The sequence below is a fragment of the Eucalyptus grandis genome, chromosome 6, assembly GCF_016545825.1.
Source record: "Eucalyptus grandis isolate ANBG69807.140 chromosome 6, ASM1654582v1, whole genome shotgun sequence".
Lineage (NCBI taxonomy): Eukaryota > Viridiplantae > Streptophyta > Magnoliopsida > Myrtales > Myrtaceae > Eucalyptus > Eucalyptus grandis.
In genome coordinates, this window is record NC_052617.1 from 51,622,977 (window position 1) to 51,641,941 (window position 18,965).

Sequence of the window (18,965 nt, forward strand, 5' to 3'; positions counted from 1 at the left end):
TACACATTTATAGATATGACGACTCTTCGAACTTATAGAAAAAAAATTGACACTTTGAAAGTTATTTCTTAAGATTTCGATATATCACATTACGAAGAAAGAATAACATCTACATATGTAAAAGAAGATGCCATTATTGTTCTTACATAAAGCCATTTAACCAATGCTAATATGGTGGATACACTATTCATTTTTTTCAGCAAAAGTAGTAAAAGTATTGAAATTCATTGGAGAAGTAGTAATCTAGTTATTCCGAAAGTAAAGACAGATGAAAAGAGAGTTATTTTCAAAGGAAGTGAATCTAATTATTTGGGCAACTTAATCAATTAGATGAAATATCCAATTTTTTTTTCCATCCACTGTATAATATAACTCATATATTAAATTGCAAAATGATGTGATAGCATAGCTGAGTATCATTGTGTAACCTTTCATTCACATGGCTACAACACCTAACTCACTGATCCAGGAAGGAATTTCTATCTGCTTCTTCAACTGCAAGTGGGCCAACAACAATGATGTTTGAGACAATCACTGCCATCAAGTTTTTTCATTTCTTTTTCATGACAATATAGTTTAGAGTCGCGTAAGAACATCATATCACTTCGCTCAAGTGTGCAAGAGTCCAAATTCTGCTTGCTGCAAGTTACATAATTGAATTTGTCATTTGCGTTGATACTTTTCCTCTTCTTTGCGTACCTTCCTATATTGGAACTCTTCATGGTCATTCAAATTCAAAATTTTGAAATAGCATAAAGGAGTCACTTAAGGACAGGCACTAAATCAATTAACTTAAATGTCATTTCAAAAGTCAATTGAACTTCAATGCATTCACAAAGAGACAATTTAGATTTGGAAGGATTCTGTAAATTCTATTTCTAAGAGCTAATATTCAGGAGATAAAGCCAGCCAGCTCAAACAAGTTCAAGTTCCAGCCTAACCTATTGGATTTGGCAACCCTCTTCCCTCACAGGCTTTTGCAGAGAGTAAAAGAATTTACAGAAAAGATTCATGAAGAATTGATGACAGACTTTTACTAGAGAACTGGAACTTTCAAAAGAAACAAAATCCAAATTGAAAATAATAGAAGCAAAAGGCAATGCTAGCTAGCTTATAGCTTGAGGGACAAGTCAATCTGCTTCATCTCATCTGGCTTGCTCTTGAGATAGCCAACATTACTCCATAGTTCATCAATTCCCTTACTGGCAGAAGAAAACTTCTGAATACCATCCAATCTAGCAGAATCTGATGATGATCCTAATGCGGCTCCGTCATGTGGATTAGTCTGTGCGACACACCTTGCTGCTGGTTTCTGATCAATGGCTTGTCCAAACCAGCCATCGTGACCAAAGACATGCGATGACCCATTATTCGATGAGAAAAAAGGCGATTTTCGGATCATTGAGTGAACCTGAATGCCAGGTGATCTACTGAAGTATGATCCGTGCAGAGGTAGGGAAGCCATGCTGGAATAATGGTTCAAGTGTGAATAAGGATAGCTGAAATTAGCAGTGGTGGCAGAACCAATCCGTTGTCCTCGTTTTGCAAGAGTCCGCTCACGCTTGTGTGCATTCTGGTGTCCCCCAAGTGCCTGTGAGCTATAGAATTTCCTCTGGCAGTAGTTGCAAGAGAACACTCGAGCCTCGGTTTCATTGTCTTGGGGGACGTCATTGGGAGGCGAATGTGCTTCGAAGCAATGGATCGAGGTCACTTCCTGCTTTGGCGCATGATCAGAAGCCTTGTTGGAGAGGCTAAGATCCAGCACGAGATCAGGATTCGTGAGCGGTTCGTCGGCATTCCTGTGATCATCTCGGGATCGATTGCCCACCTGGTGGAACTCCATCGGAGTTGTTCAAGCCAAGTGGAATAGCAAAAAGCAGGGAAGTGACAATATGATGAGGCTTCACCGATCAGGGAGACCCCCTCTGCATATGAGGGAGTGAAGTGAGGATGGCGGAGTGGGCTCAAATACAGCAAGAGAGACGAAATGCTAGATTGCTGAGAGATGAATGCTGTGGGCTTTATATGGAAGGATGTGCCCCTGCGTTGCAGTTACAACGTCTTAATATGCAGCAAAGAGCAGGATTGGGGAATTTCGAAACATGATTATTGGTGGGGAAGAGAGGGAAAGACAAACTTTCCAACGTCCTAAGCTTTTCTAGTTGAACTAGGTAGTAGAATCTGGCGCATCTCTCTCTGTCTCTTGCATACCAGACGAACGTAATGTTATACTACTTGTACCTTGTCGTTTTTCTCCTTTTTACGTGACTTGCTTTAGAGGCTTGACATCTTAATATCCTAATTGGTCTATTCATGCCTCATGGTCACTTCTAAATTTCGACGAATGATTATTATACAGGGCATAGATTGCTTTCTGGATCCTTGCCTGATGTGGATTTGGACTTATCTGTAGGAAAGTTGTGGTTCTTGTTTTAGAGCACTGCCCTCGAACAAGGCTATACAAAATCTTCTCATGAACTCTCTTGTCCTTCTCTTGGGCAAATAGTATATTCATGTAGGAAAACGCCTGGTCCATTTATGCCAATTAAAATGCTATGCTGGTCCTTTTACCAACCGCCATTCATGAATAGTTTATTACCTCGCCATTCATGATATCGGCAGTAACACCTGCTCTCTTAGTTTAAATTAGTTTGACAGCAAAGGTAGGATATGAACAATTTGCTTCCCTTGCTATTAATTTAATTAGCCTCCACAGTAAGCACGATCGCTACTCAGGGAAACCATTTATCTACCCGGGGGGTGCGGTTCATCCTAATGGACCTGAAGGTTGGAAACTTGCCTTCTCATGTAAGATACTTTATTCTTGCTGATTAAATTATTATAGTTGAGAGCAAACCATATTTGCTGCGGAAAGTAAGGCTTTTCGAAATCACGACTGATGTGGACATCATAACGGTTGCATCACGAGATTATTATCTGTTTTAGAGTTAATCATGCGAGCTTTGGCTTGTTCCTGCACTACCCCCCATTTACTTTTTGGTTAGCATCTGGGGCTTCCCATTGAATACTGAGTTTGATAGTGTCATTGGATCACTTTACTTGATTACAGGCCCACCCTTATGTAGGAGACCGCCATCATTATCTCTTTAACCTCTTTAACTCAAGGGTTCATCATGCACTTATGCCGTTCTTCGCATTAATTTGCGACAACAAACTCGGACGACCTTAGCAAAGAAAGGTACAGCTGGTGGATGGGGTTAGCTATTTACCAACAATCATCCCTCTTTTATGGGCAACTCTATGGCTTATTGACTTAAGCTGCATGCTCTTGAGTCCTCACTCTAACCTATGGTCCTAACGTTGTAGTTCGGATATGATTAGGTGACATAGTGAAAAAAATTACCATTGTTGCAGTCAGTTTAGATCCAAATGGAGAACAACTATCAAGTCGGGAATTTCTCTTCCAGCAGCAATCACATTCCTTATGAATCGATGTTTTATCAATAGCTTCAGTGCCCCTTTTCATCTCACCTTTCACATTTCCTTGAAAGTTAATGCTTTGACATTTGGATGGATAAGTAAGAACTGCCTATTGCTGGTCCCAAATCTTCTCTCGTCTGGGTCACTATTCACTGTTTAATGGGAAAAGGACAGTGACAAGAAAATGGCAACTCGTGTCGGCATAAGATCTGGAAATTCTCAATGAAAAAGCACGATCAAAAAGCATAGATGGGTCTGGACCAGCTTAGCCTTTTGCGTCTTGCATGTAATGGATGTGAAACTAGCCAAATTGATGGGGTGCCCTAGAGAGTTCGGGGCAAAAATGCATAGAGCTAAGGAGTGAACAAGGGTCACGAATGGATTCATTCACCCCAATTTTTTCTTCGTTCTTTTCAAAAGAGAAACAATTGCAAAGCATTCAAGATCATTCCCGGAGGGGCCGTGAACATTTACCGCAGTCCAATCAAGGGCAGGTCAGAAATGCCGGGGGTTAGGGGATTGATAAGAATCTATTCCGTTGGATCGACCCTAAATGATTGGGCTGAGCAGGAATCTCACGCTAATTGAAAAAGATCCCGATAGTTTTACAACTTGATCATTCATTGGATCCTTGGTCAAATTTGGTTTAGCAACACCCATATCAAAGACTCCATTTCTGATGTGCCATTAGCTTGGGGCTTCATTTGCACGGTTTGTTTAACATCTCTTATCCCATTTTGACTCCAAACTGTGTATAAGGAAATTAATAATCATGGATGACAAAAGGCTAAACTTATTCTAAAATATAAAACCCATTATTTTAATCCTATCCTATACTTGTTTGTCAACTTAACGAAATCATGATTCAAATGTTGAGATTAATGCAAACCAACATTGTAACCTCTCTCATTCCATTAAAAAATTTCAAGTTCATTTTATGAAAAAGGAAGTTTCTTTGTCGCAATTTTTTTTAAATATCTTCAAACTTCTCCTCTTTACTTTTTACCCATTCAGATCACTAATCTTTTCACTATGAAAAATCTGGAGAACCTCTCTCCATTAATAATTATATTGATAGTTTCTTAATTACTCATTGCTTATTTTCCATTATTATTGCATATATCGTTGATTAAGAATAGAATTTAGGAACAATAATTACTAGAATATGCTAGAAGTATGCCGCTAAGGTATCTCAATGATGAAATTATCAAAGGTATACGAGAGAAATTTGAACATAAAATCATCACTAGAATTTGCCAAAATATGTTGCAAAGGTATCTCAATGATGAAATTACCAAAAGTGTAAGAGAGAAATCTTAACATAATATGTCACGAAGGTATCTCAATGATGAAATTACCAAAAGTGTAAGAGAGAAATCTTAACATAATATGTCACGAAGGTATCTCAATGATGAAATTATGAAAAATGTAAGAGAGAAATATGAACATACAATAATCACTAGAATATGTTAGAAGAACATCACAAAGATATCTTTATGATGAAATTACCAAAGGTGTAAGAAAGAAATCTGAACATAACATGTCACGAAGGTATCTCAATGATAAAATTACCAAAAATGTAAGTGAGAAATGTAAATGTACAATAATCACTACAATATGCAATGTTACGAAAATATCTCAATGATGAAATTATCAAATGTATGAGAGAGAAATACAAACATAGAATAATCACTACAATATGTAATGTTACGGACATATCTCAATGATGAAATTACCAAAGGTGTAAGAGAGAAATAAGAACATTTTTGCTTCATAAACTAACGCAAGGCTAAGGAAGTATAAGGAATACACTTATTTACCTAATTTTGTTATCACTTTCTTTCGTGTGCATGGCACATGCTATTTTAAAATAAATATCACCCAAAAAGGAAAATAAAAATAAAAATGACAATATCTTCAATCTTTGTTTTATTTTAGTTTTTCCTTTTTTATGGATGGTGATAAGAGTTGAAGCAGAAATTTACTGGTAAGACACGATTGCATTAGGCGATGCACCTTGGGCAAGTTGCCAAAGTGCGATATGACAGCTCAAAAACATAAGTGCTTGGAATGTTTAGTAACTGGTTCCCCTGATCTCAATGTCGTAACACCATTAGCTTCATATCTCTGATTAATTGGTGCACGGAATTTAACTCTTGTTATCGTCTCTCAATAATCCAATCATCGATGAATTTATCTGATCATCTGGACTTGCATTGGTCGTTATACCGTTTTTTTATTTTTCGACCTTCCTATGTAACTTTAATTGGAAGATGCTTGATAAGATCCGAGATTCATTGAAACTGCGAATTTCAAGAATACCTAATCAGGGGATATTGAATCATGAATTGCTACTCGGTTTGGTTTCGCTGGAAAAGGAGAACAAGGATTGTCCTAATGCTATCATTACCGCATGATCCTATGTGGTGGGTACATCATGCATAGAGCCAATCATGTGATTTTCTTAAGTGATATCTTTTATTTTATTTTATTTTTCATTTTTCGATTCAAGCACTTTGACTTGGTATTTTTTGTTTGTCGCATTAATTCGTTAGTGAAATTAAATTTCATCAAACCACTAAATCATCGGAATTTGGAAAGAAGAAAATCTCAAGAAGATGGAATAGGGTAGGATTCTTGTGAAGGCCTTCCCTGTGGGTGTGAATTGTGAGAAATATAGCTCTGAAAACCTTGTTTGTGCCCTTGCATTTGGCTAAACGGGGGCTTGCATGCACGCCATTGATGTGCGAGCTGATTCTGTGTCCTTTTAAGATGGAACGACCCCGTATCGTGGTTCCTAGCGTTGGGCCTGTGGGGGACGTCGTGATAATCTGCCAAATCAGGGGGAATTCAGCGAATAATTGATTTCACCACGAAAAAGAGGGAGAAGAAAAACTAAAAGAGGCTGTGCTGTTTGCATGTGAATTTCTCTGAACAGCTTTAGTTACATTTAGCTTTGGAATGCGCTGATAAAGGGGACACAAGTTGGCTGAGGGTCATTAAGTTAAAATGCCCTGTAGTTTCTGTTTGGTCGGATGTTGAGTTTGTCTGTTGCTGGATATATAAGTGAGAATCGCTCCTATGTTTCTAGTTATTAAGTGACGTTGCATTCTCGTCTGGAAGAAAGAGATCGAGCAAATTACGGCGGTGAATGTACTTTTAAATCAGAATGAGAGCCTCGATTCATAACATTTCAATATTCTTTTGTCCACCTGACAAGTTTTCCGCGATTAGCAGATTTCGATTTGTTTCATTCACTGCTTTTGTTGGGTATTCCTCCGCCGGATCCTCATATTGTTCACCGCCGTGGAGGAGACCGACTAACGGAATTTACTCTCGGCGAGTTTAAATTGCTGATTTACGTTTTGGCCTTGTGGTTGCTATTGCTCTGCTCCTCTCATTCCTCACCCATTGTCAGTTATGAACTTCCAAAGGGATATTTCCAAATGCAGTAAAAGAATTTAGGACTGTCTCCTTCAAATGTCCATCGATTAGAAATTTATTCCTTTTAATCTAAGCTTGCGGTCGTTTGCACTATTCGATGGCTATTCATAAATGTCTCTACGCATTGCTCTTCCGCCATCAATTCTCGTTGAATGAAGATGACTTAAGTAAATTCTACCTTATTCAAAGGTTAACACTAGTAAGCACGACGCATGAGCTGTGTGTTTTCCACTGAGTTTGTCTTCCTACCGCTACATTTTATAGCACCTCGCGGATTTTCTTGTCCATTGTTTTGTTCAATCATTTGAGCTTCTTTTATTTGGTGTGCCCGTTAACGTGGTTGTTTGTGGAACAGATCTTCTCTACATGGACTACTAGAGCAACTACAAGTTCACCGTCACAAGCTCCTCGATCATAGAAGTTGTGAGTTTTCTTATGTTTTTTTTGGAGACCTTCGCATGTTTACTCTAGCAACTTTTTCATATCCAAAAAATTCCCATTCTCCGGATATGGCTGGTGGGTCCAAGACTAGGTGGGCGGTTCTCGATTTCATGGTGGGAGTCGGTCCACTTGAGAACCAATCACCCCAACATGAAAGCATCTTTACAGCACAAATCTTAGAAAATAGTACTTAAGGACATTGTCGCTTGCTCTTTGTTGTTTGAAAAACAAGAGCCTGATATAAAAGGACGATAAAATGTTAGAATAATAAGAGTGATTACTTTTGTGTACTCGCTAAGGCGAGACAATCACATCGAAAAGTTAGCAGTTTGCAGATTATGATAGTTCGCTGAAATTATTGGTATATGTCATATTTGGTCAAGATCGCTATGTTGGTCTTCCTCTTGGTGACACTAATTTGTAAGGCGCTCTCTCTCTCTCCTAGTGACTCTAATTTGTAAGACTCTCTCTCTCTAGTGACTCTTATTTATAAGTCTCTCTCTCTCTATTGAAAACCTAGCACAATTTGTAACTACTTTCCTTCGTGTGCACGACATGTTCGGTTTCAAAGTAGATATGTCCCATGATGAAAAAAAAATGACAAATGACAATATTTTGAAATTTTTTTCCCCTTCTTTTAGGCGAGTCAAGGATGGTGACAAGAGTTGCATCATGCCAACAAGACTCTGACTGCGATGCTAAATGTTGCATGGTGGGAATCTGCCGGGGTAACGAATGCGAGTGCGTGGGATGTGAATTAAATGCTTGGTGTAATCTTAATGTCAAAAACCCTAATTAGTCAGTGTGGGAAATCAACTTTTGGTGATGTCCCTCAATAATCGAATCATCAACAAATTTGTCTAATCGTATGAGCGTGGTTAGGTCCTTATACTACTTTTGCTTTTTCGGCCTTCCTATATAGCTTTAATTGGAAGATGTTTTATATGATTCGAGATTTTCGTATTTGGACAATACCTAAAAAGCAATGAACGGGGAATGCTGAAGTATGAATCGCCACTTGGTTTGTTTCTTGCTCAAATGGGGAACCAAGATGTCCGAATGCCCTGTCATCATAATTCAATCCTACATGATGACCACATCACGCGCAGAGCCCATCATTTGATTTTCTTAAGTGATATTTTCTTCCTTCTTTCGATTTTTCATTTCAAGCACTTTGACTTGGTATTTCAATTTGTTGTATTACTTTCTTAGTGAAATTAATTTTCATAAAATATTCAAAGCGAATTTTTTTTGAAAAAGAAAATGAAATTCAGAAAGAGCCTTTAGAAATCACAAGTTTTTCACCACAATCTGACTAATTTTTAGTGAAATGCATATTTGATGGCCACCCGATAGTGTTGCGGACTTATTGAGAATTGTTCACAACAATCTAAAAGATCCTGGATTAAAAGAGTAATCTAATTAATTGCTCCTCAGGCCTAGAATAATAAGAGATTTACAAGAACCCATTTGCTTAATAAGGTGATTAAACTGAAATAATTAACCAATTTGTTAATAATTAATTTCATGTACAAAGATCGCTGCTCCTGAGCATTTTCTTTACTTTTAAATGACCAATATCGAAAAAAAAAATACGAACTTGAAATACGAATTCCAAATGCTATAAAAGAATCACCAAAAGTAAATAAAAGAATATAATGAAACAAACCCCATATACGGAAGAAAAGGCCAAAGCGAGAGGAAGCAGTGCGAAATCAAATTCATCTGCGAAGTGACTTCTTCCTTTCCCTTTCAAATCGCTTTGTTACTGTCCTTCGCTGTTCGGAATAAGCTGTGATCTGAGCTCGTGAATGGAATTTTCCGAGCCTACGAGGCAGATTTCACCGAGTCAGGCTCAATCGACGAAGCAAACTCAAAAAGGAGGAGGATCATACGATGCTCTCGTAGATATATTTCTCTAAGTGTGAAATGCGAGAAATGGGTATGAAAATCTTCTTCGTGAGCTTGAATGCACGATATTGATGCATGACGTCACAGACTCCTGCCATGCGAGGAGAAAAAAAAGGGGCAATTCCAAACAAAGTGATGAGCGAGACAGAAGGTGGAAACTCACAATGGGATCATCACCAAAGCCGTACATCATGTGCTGCACTGGAATCGAGTGGAATTGCGTAAGTAACAATGATAATCGGACAAAAACAGAGGAGATTATTAACTTAATGCTTTGATATTTAAATGGATAAGCAAGAACTGCCAATGGCTAGTCCCAAATAGGGATGAGCATCAGTCTAAGGTCGACTCTGGACCGACCCTGGACTGGCCCAACCTTGTCGGTCCTGATTCGGTTTTCAAGGAAATTGGGTCAGTCTTTAGTCCAGACAAGTAATCCCACCAGAAATGATTCCACCAGACATGTGTCTATGGCCTCAAAACAATTCTTCTCCATTGATGATATTCCTTATCCAAAATGGCCAGAAAGACTTGAAGAATTTCATACTTGGCTGAGTACACAATCCATTACCAACCATGATATGAATGATGTCCTTTACAACTTCGTTACAAGATTCACAGGGAGCCTTAAATTCTGGTGGCAGTCACTCTCGGAACAAGACCAAATTACGTTCCTCATGTCACCCAATTTCAGCCATGCCCTGACTTATTTATATTATGTCTTTGTGGGGACCCCGGGAGATCTCAAGGAGCTGAAAAGAAGAGAATTTTTCGAAAGAAGATGCTGCTCCCTTCAGAAAAAGCATCTTGATAAGCATTATCGACTAATGCTTCAGCTCTTTTACCAAATTGGAGCAGATCCAAATTTAAAGCATGTCTTCCTTACTTCTATCCCCAAGGAGCTATCACAAATGGTTGAAAGATCTTTCTTCGGAAAGCAAAGAAGAATACAAGATATTCCTCTGGGAGAAATTCAGCAAGAAGTCCATCTATGTCTTGAAGAATTATGCTTAAAACGTCGAATGGTCCGAACATACATCACGGATGACAAGCGTCTTGAAGGAGCTTGTTCCTCTCGAAGCTAAAGATCAAATGCTCCAAACAAGATTGTGATGGTACTTGTGGCCGTATTCCGAAAGAAAAAGCACTACAAGAAATACTCGATCAAGAAATCCAAACATGGCTCCAAGCATTTCCGGAAAAAGAAGAAATGGAGATATCTACGCAAAAGGAAGGACCGCACGGGCCATACGAAGTCAAGTCGTTGCTACATCGCAACAAAAAAGGACATTTTGCCAAAAATTGTCCTTAGGCGAAAAAAGTCGATTCATCGATAGAGAATGAAACAGGTTTATCACTTGAAAATGATGATATTGAATCCTTATTCTCTGGCGATGATGAACCAACTGAACAAACTCTTTGTGCCATCCCTTTTTACCAAGCTGCTAGTGACTCGAGCTCGACTCGGAATCTAAAGATATTTTCACATATCTCCCACATCTTGAGAACCAAATCTGACATATTCTCAAGTCATGCTCACTTTGTCCCCATTTCCCTGTTAAAATCCTCACTTCAAAGTTTGCCAAACCTATCAACGTCATTGCTCTTATCGACACGAAGCAAGTTGTTCCATCCTAGACACAAAAGTTCTGCTGAAGAATTACGGACTCCTTACATCGAGATACTTCAGTGCGCCGGGAGATACTTTCTCCACAAATGTCGAACCACACCGATCCACCGTCCAGTTTTTTTCCTCGATGACCAAGTTTAAACAAAAACAGATTCCAAATTCTCAAGCTGCTTAGATGGGCGAATGGTTTTCAAAATACTCCTTTGAGACAAAGCATATTCCTGGAAAGAAAAATGTACTTGCTGACTTCCTATCAAGGCCAAAAGCACCAGTCGAGATCAACATGTATATCAAAAGGCCTGCTTTTCATATGCTCAACCATGGAGTAAAATACAAAATCGAGAACATCGAGAGATCTACAAAGCTGGAAATATCCCGGAGAGATTATTCAGCGATTAATGATAGCCTTGCCGAAAACATGGAGAACCTTATGTGGCAAAGCCACACGACCTATTCGAGATTCAATGGAGGTTCGATTCTTTATCCTTTCGGGTTAAATATGAATTATCCATTCATTCATCCTCTTATCTGGAAGGAAGATGATTTCCCTGAACAACTCAAAACGTTATTATGGTACTTGACCAATAAGTATCTGATAGCTTTTGAAATCCCAACCAGAAAATTCATTGCTAACCTCACAAGGATATTCTTGCTCGGGAGAAACATTCAAAAGGAATGTGATAGAAATCTTTTAGAATTTCTAAATTGGTTTTATCCTCCTACATGCTGGAAACAAGACTTAGAAAGAGAACTGAGATCGATAACGCCAAACCCCGAAGTCCACACCATCCTGTTTTTTCGACGTCCTTGGAATTTTTGTAGAAATAATGGTACTATTCTCGATGCACCACTAGAATTAGGAACCACATCCTATAAACCTAACTTTGAACAATCGAGAAGCTAGGATTTATAGATCTTATCCTACATCTGTTCGACTTTGTGAAAATGAATATCGAGAACTCCAGAGAATCTTGTGCCAGGAAAACAAGACCATTCCCGAAGAAATTTGGAATAATGCACCCACTACGTGGGATCATTATGACCTAGCACCAGAAGCTAAGGATGCACTCGGACAATACGGACAAGCCACATCGTCCCAAGAGCCCGAGATGACAAGCGAAGATGACATTGTCCACCCACCCGGACCCCTATGCACGCTTTGGAGGACCTCTGTCCCGGGATCCCTATGAACAATTCCAAAGCATGGATACATCTTTCTATGCAGCCATCCAATTGGCCCCGACCAAGAATTCCCGACACTGGGGAAGATGAAAATACAAATCAAGGCTGAAGAAGAAGCATCACACCGGGCTCATGAACAAGCATCCTCATCTCGGAGATTGGACCAAATCCTCTCACCGAGAGGACCTTGAAGCTCTTGAACGAAATACGAGGCACATCTCCTCGAAGACAAGACGGATGATTCGGTGTGCGGCTACAATGCTCGTGACGGACGAGACCGTTGAGTCCGTACATTTTCACTGTAGCAAACCACTGTTCACTTTTACTGTAGCACTAGGCTAGGGAATGTACTGTTCACAGTACTGTTTCTGTTCATAGTGTGCGAATAATTCCCTTTCGGTGCCCTTGTTTGTTCCCGGACCCGTGAGCTAGGTCCCTATGTGTCCTTGTGACCTCTTAATTGCCTATATAAGGCAAGGAGGGTGTAATGTTTTGGGCAGAGTCCCCTGAAGTAAAGTGTGTGCTTTGTAAAAATCTTTCCATGGCTTTCTAAGTTCTCTCTTCTTCTCCAGCCTGGTAGGATCCTTCAAGAAATGCAGCTTGGGTAGATTAGAAATGTTTCCATCCTGGCATCTCTGGGTGTCTCTAGGCTCTGAACTAAAGGGGCTGAGTAGTTTTCTGCTAAAAGGCTGTCCCTGAGGGCTTGAACGGGGTTGTTCGCCCATGCGGGATGCATACCTGCAGAAATACTTACTTTCCCTCCCTGGTTCTAAGTCTAGGTCCATAGTGTGAATTGGTTCTCAGTTCTAAAAATTTTGGGTCGGTCCAACCCGGACCAACCCACAACACCAATAATATTAAACAGCTCTTTAATGAGGAGTTCAAGTAATTTTATATTGTTATTTAAAAACTTAAATTTTTAATATCTTTTACGACGTCAATAATCATAATTTATGAAGGAGGAAAATGTTTTTGTGAGGAGTCCTCACGACATCCAAAAATGCATAAATAGCTATGACATCATCCTCTAGTATTTGTTATCTTTTGTCTTATTTGTCTTCTTAGTCTTCAATTTGCAAAAATCGAAAGAAACAATTTCTTCGCTCATCACTCGATACTCGCCTCCCTTGCTTTGGGTCACTCGTGTCGCTCTCCACTCGATACTCGCTTGGCTTGTTGCTTTATGCTTGACATTCGATGCTCATTATGTTCGATGCTCACCCCAATTGACTCTCACCACTTACTTTTCTTAGCCGACCTTACTTATCATCGAACCCATTGGGTTGGTATGGTCATCGGTTGCCATTTTAAGGAATACAAAAAATGAAATAAAAAATTATTGGTTGGTCTTGTGTTGTCCCTGAAAGCGGATCAAGCTCATTTGGTTAGTTCGGTTCTCAATTGCTTTTTTAAGAAGTACAAAAAATGAAATAAAAAATTATTAGTTGGTTCTAGGTTGACTTTGAAACCGGACTAAACTCATTGGGCCAGTTTAGTCCTCAATCGCTTTTTTAAGGAGTACAAAAAATGAAATAAAAAATTATCGATTGATTTCGGGTTGATCCTGGAACCGGATTGAACCATTGGGTCGGTCCGCTCCTCGGTTCCAAGCTCAATAGGGTTGGTCTTGAGTCCCAAAATTTGAGGACTAGCATCGTGCGGGTTGGTCTTAGGGTTAGGGGATGGACCGGCCCAACCTAAACCATGCTCACCTTTAATCTCAAATCTTCTCTCTTTTGGATCACTATTCACTGTTTGATGGGAAAATGATTGACAAGAAAATGGCAACTCGTGTCGGCATGAGATCTGGAAATTCTCATTGAAGAAGCACGATCAAAAAGCATAGATGGGCCCGGACCAACCTAGCCTTTTGTATTCTGCATGTAGTGGATGTGAAACTAGCCTTTTTCACCATGTCTTCGACTTCCTCAGCTCCTTCTCTGATCTTTGAGGTCTTTCTGCATCACCGTCGTTCTCCGCCCATTTCACCTTAACTAGCTTCTCCTCGTATTTCATCCTTCTGCATGTGCAAATTCTTCTATCCCTTTCAACTATCACCGTTCCCTGGTTCCGCTGTTCTTCTGTTCTCTTGCAATTCCCCGCCATTCCTGCTCTGCATGTTGTCGATCTGTAACATGCAATCTTGGCAACTCTTAGTTTCAGTCATCTGCTCTTTAAATTCTCCATATTAATGTATTTCTGTTTACTTTACTAATGGAAGACAGTGATAATACCTCACGAATTGCTTCCCTATGCAATCGCCTGGGACGTTTATGCTCAGAACAGGAGTTGGAGGTTTGGGATGACATCCCTGCGTCGGCCAAACTAAAGGATTGTCGCCTCATTCTGGTAGGCAATATATTTACCAATCCCTCTGTGAATTTATCCGCCTTTCAAGTTGCGATGAAGAAAGCCTGGAGAGTGGATCATGTAGACATTACTTCGGCAGATACAGGGCTATATATAATCAAATTTAGAACTGAAGTGGAAAAACGTCGCATTCTGGATGGTAGCCCTTGGTTATTTTCTGGTCACTTAGTTAACCTACGACCATGGCAACTTCATACTCCCTTGCAACATTATGATTTTGGCAAATGTATGTTTTGGGTACATGTTATTGGCTTACCTTTGGAGTGGACTTCTCCAACTATTCTGCGTCGAGCTGCATCCCAGATAGGTAAAGTACTGGAGGTGAAAACTGATATTTCTGCAAGAATACGGATTGAGTTAGATTTGAAAGAACCTCTGAAAAATGGTAAACTTATCAGTATTGAAGGCAAAACCTTATGGATTGATTTTAGGTATGAGCGACTATCCCATTATTGTTACTCCTGTGGATGGCTTGGTCACTATGCAACTTCCTGTCCAGAGTTTCCATATGTTGAAACCCAATTTGATGGCCGTGACACGATGATCTATGGACCTTGGCTCAGAGCAGAGCTTAAACAATTTAGTCCTTACTGGGATGCTTTTTATCATCCTAAAATACAAGTTGAGTCAATGGAAGAGACAGTACCTGAAACTCCTCCTCAAATGCAGCCTGCCCTCCCAGCTCTCCCTCCTATCCCTGCTACAGAGGTTGTTACTTCGAACCCTGTATTACCTCAAGGGACTTCCAAGCAACTGCATCCGGTTACTTCAACTGCTATCACTACTGATTTAGTACCTGCAGCAGCAAAGATGAAACACACTCAGGCTCTTCCAGTGGATACACAACAGCAGAAGAGGCCGAAGATTCCTCGGCCAATGCCACATGGGGGTTCCAGTAAGAAAACAAAAAGATACACACCATATGAAATCCAAATTCCATACTCAATAGCTCTTGATGAGTCCCTCCTTCTTGATACTCCGGTTGTGGAGGCAGATATCCCTGATCCTTGGGCTTTGGCGGCTGGCCCTCAACAGCCACCGTGTTCCAAATGAAGCTCCTGAGTTGGAATTGTCAGGAGCTGGGCAATCCCCTGACAATTCAAGCCCTAAAGGCAATGGTAGCCTGTGATAAGCCAGATTTTGTGTTTTTAATGGAAACGAAGAAAGATAAACACTTCGTATCTAAGATACAGCGTAATTTTAAATTTTCTCACTCTTTTGTGAAGGACCCTGTTAGTTTAAAGGGTGGTCTTGCTCTGTTCTAGAATGATAACTTCGAAGTCACTTTGGTACACTCGGATGATCAGTTTGTTGATTTTGTTGCACTTGATCCTAGGACGAACTCTTCCATGCATATCACTTGCCTGCACGCACCTCCAATATATCAGCTACGTCAGGAATTCTGGAATACCATCCGAGTTATTCATGCTGCAAATCATTTACCGTGGCTATGTATAGGTGATTTCAATGATTTCCTTTCTCCCTGGGAAAAAATGGGCAAGCGACCAGCAATCAATTCGCGTATGACCTCCTTTCGGAATGTGATCAATGATTGTGCATTACTAGAACTACAAAGTAAAGGTTGTGAATTCACCTAGTCAAATAATCGTGAAGGGGATGCTCTAGTAAAGGAGAAGCTGGATCGTGTATTTTGTTCACTGGAATGGCTGACGTCTTACCCTTCTGCAGAAGCATTTGCCCTTCCGTCTGTTGGTTCGGATCATTGTCCTATATTGCTGCAAGCTCGGCCATCATCTGTCAAGCGTGCAAAGACTTTTCAATATGAAGCTTTCTGGAACCAAGATAAAGAGTGTAAAGACATGGTTCAACAGGCATGGGAAAATAGTAGTACCTCATTGATGTCCAAATTACAGGCAGTTGCAACGCAATTAACAAGATGGAGTAGAGCACGGTTCAGCAATTGTCATCAACGAATCTATCACTTGCAATCTCAATTGCAGATGATTATAAATAGAACATCCTATCAGGAAGGGGATAAGGAGTACGCCAATGCAATACGATGTGAAATTCAGAAACTATGGACTCAAGATGAACAGCCTAAGGCTATGCGTTCTCGTATTCAATGGTTGAAGTGGGGTGATCATAACTCAAAGTTCTTCCATGCATACACTATGCAAAGGAGACAAAGGAATCGAATTACTATGCTACTGGATACTCACCAGCAATGGATCAGAGAACTAGAACAGCTAAAAGAACTCACTCAGGGATTCTTCTCTCAGCTATACCGATCTGTGGGCTACAGGGATTTTAGGCCTTTCCTAGACCAATGTCCACCAGTGGTAACTCCTGAAATGAATACACATTTGATGAGCACGGTAACGGAGGAGGAGATTTACCAGGCTACCTTCCAGTTGGGAGCTTTAAAGGCTCCTGGTCCTGATGGTCTTCCAGGCCTCTTCTATCGGCATCACTGGCATGTTATCAAAGCAACCGTTATTCAAACAGTACAAGATTTCTTTACCACAGGTTGTATGCACCCTACATTAAACAGAACAATCATTGCCCTAGTCCCTAAAGTCCAGCATCCATAAAGTATAGAACAATACCGACCCATAAGTCTTTGCAACTTCGCTTATAAGATCATCTAAAAAATTATGGCCAACAGACTTAAACCTCTGTTGTCTATTTTGATTTCCCAAGAGCAAGCAGCATTTATTAGTGATAGACAGATTCAGGACAATATTATGGTGGTTCAAGAAGTCATGCATCAATTTAAAGTGCGAGCATGCAAGAAACGCTTCAATCTTATTCTCAAAACAGACATGCAGAAAGCTTACGATAGGGTTGAATGGGACTTTTTAGAAGCCTACTTGAAGCAATTGGGATTCAATGACAGTTGGGTTACTCAAGTAATGGCTTGCGTTACTACAGTCTCTTTTAGTATTCGTTTTAATGGTGAACAGCTCCCTTATTTTAAACCTACTCGAGGGATTCGCCAAGGAGATCCCCTATCTCCATATCTCTTCATTTTAATTGCCAATGCCCTCTCCACTACTCTCACTCAAGCTGTCGCTATTGGCCATATAAAGGGGATTCAATTCAATCGAGACTGTCCTAAGTTATCTCACCTATTTTTTGCGATGATTCAGATTTTCCTTAAAGCCACTATCTCCGAATGCCATAACCTTGCCAATCTCCTAAACCAATATTGTGTTGCTACAGGCCAGCTCATTAATAGAAACAAATCTGGTGTGTTCTTTAGCAAATACTGTCCTATTTCGTTACAACATAATCTTGCACAAGAACTCAAAGTCCCTATTATCAGTAAGTATGGTAAATACCTGGGCATTCCCTCGGATTGGGGCCGTTCCAAAAAGGAGATGTTTTCCTGGATCCTAGCAAGAGTAAATGCTAAGTTAGCAAGTTGGCAGGAAATTTTTTTATCGAAAGGTGGCAAGGAAATCTTACCAAATCGATACGGCCTTACCGCGTATGCCATGTCTATCTTCAAGCTTCCGCCGTCTCTCTGCGCAGATTGATTGAAAGGAAGATCTCGATTCGATGGAGTAAACAAAATAGTCAATCTGGAATTCACTGGAAACAATGGTCAGAATTAAAGCTCTCGAAAGTTTCAGGGGGGATGGGATTCAAAGATTTAATCAACTTTAACAATGCAATGCTTGGAAAGCAAGCGTGGCGTCTTTTTCAACAACCTCAAGCTATCTGGAGTCAGCTCTTTAAGGGTTTATATTTTAGATATTCCTCTTTTCAATTTGCTCCCTTAGGACATCGCCCTTCTTGGGGATGGCAGAGTTTATTAAAAGGTCGTCAAGCAATTACTCCTAAACTACGTTGGTTAGTCGGGGATGGATCGCAGATACATATCAGAGAAGATAATTGGCTACCATTAGGTCCGATAGGAGGCTTACCAGAGGAGGGAGAACCTGATCTAGTTGCTGATCTCATTGATTTACAGCATTTTGAATGGAAGTCCTCCCTTGTTACTGCATTCTTCGATGATCAGGTCAGTAAGGCAATTCTCAATACCCCCATCAATCCGTCTCTCCTTCAGGATCAACTAGTTTGGACAGAAACACCTTCTGGTACCTACACAGTAAAGAGTTGTTATCATTCTCTATATAAACAATCTCAGCAACCAATACATCAACCCTCATCCTCTTATACTAACCCACCGATGTTATGGAGGAAAATTTGGCATATGTGTACAGCCCCAAAGCTTAAGGTTTTTCTCTGGTTAGCTTGCAAAAATGCCATTGCTACAAAACTCAATCTTTATCAACGCCATATCACCCCGCATCCCTACTTTTGTTCTCTATGCAATAATTCTGTTCGAATCGCAGAGCATCTCTTTTTCTTCTGCTCGTGGACAACTGATATTTGGAATCACGAAGACATTGGAGTCAATATCTTACCTACCTCAGTTAGCCGATTTGATGCCTGGCTTGTCGAAAGAGCTTCCCTCCCACAAGCATCTCCTGAGTTTGCTATGATCGCTCATCTTCTGTGGGAGATTTGGAGACAACGAAATAATGCTATCTTTCGTCAGATCCCACTCGATCCCCTC

General features: G+C 40.1%; 1 protein-coding gene and 1 long non-coding RNA gene across 2 annotated transcripts; both read right to left on the reverse strand.

The window, feature by feature from the left end:
* Positions 1 to 845: 845 nt before the first annotated feature.
* Positions 846 to 2,196, reverse strand: LOC104450619 (zinc finger protein 1). Its single transcript, XM_010065252.3, has one exon. The coding sequence runs from the start codon at positions 1,841 to 1,843 to the stop codon at positions 1,112 to 1,114; it is 732 nt and encodes a 243-aa protein (XP_010063554.1). The 5' UTR covers positions 1,844 to 2,196; the 3' UTR covers positions 846 to 1,111.
* An 11,773-nt stretch (positions 2,197 to 13,969) lies between these two features.
* Positions 13,970 to 14,758, reverse strand: LOC108959822. The gene is made up of 3 exons (XR_005551970.1): positions 14,676 to 14,758; positions 14,284 to 14,463; positions 13,970 to 14,191 (listed from the first exon to the last, which is right to left on the reverse strand). It is a non-coding gene; the product is annotated as an uncharacterized LOC108959822 (long non-coding RNA).
* Positions 14,759 to 18,965: the final 4,207 nt, after the last annotated feature.

Bases quoted from the DNA above. Each gene is read 5' to 3' on its own strand.
- LOC104450619 (XM_010065252.3), bottom strand. From the start codon at position 1,843: ATGGAGTTCCACCAGGTGGGCAATCGATCCCGAGATGATCACAGGAAT.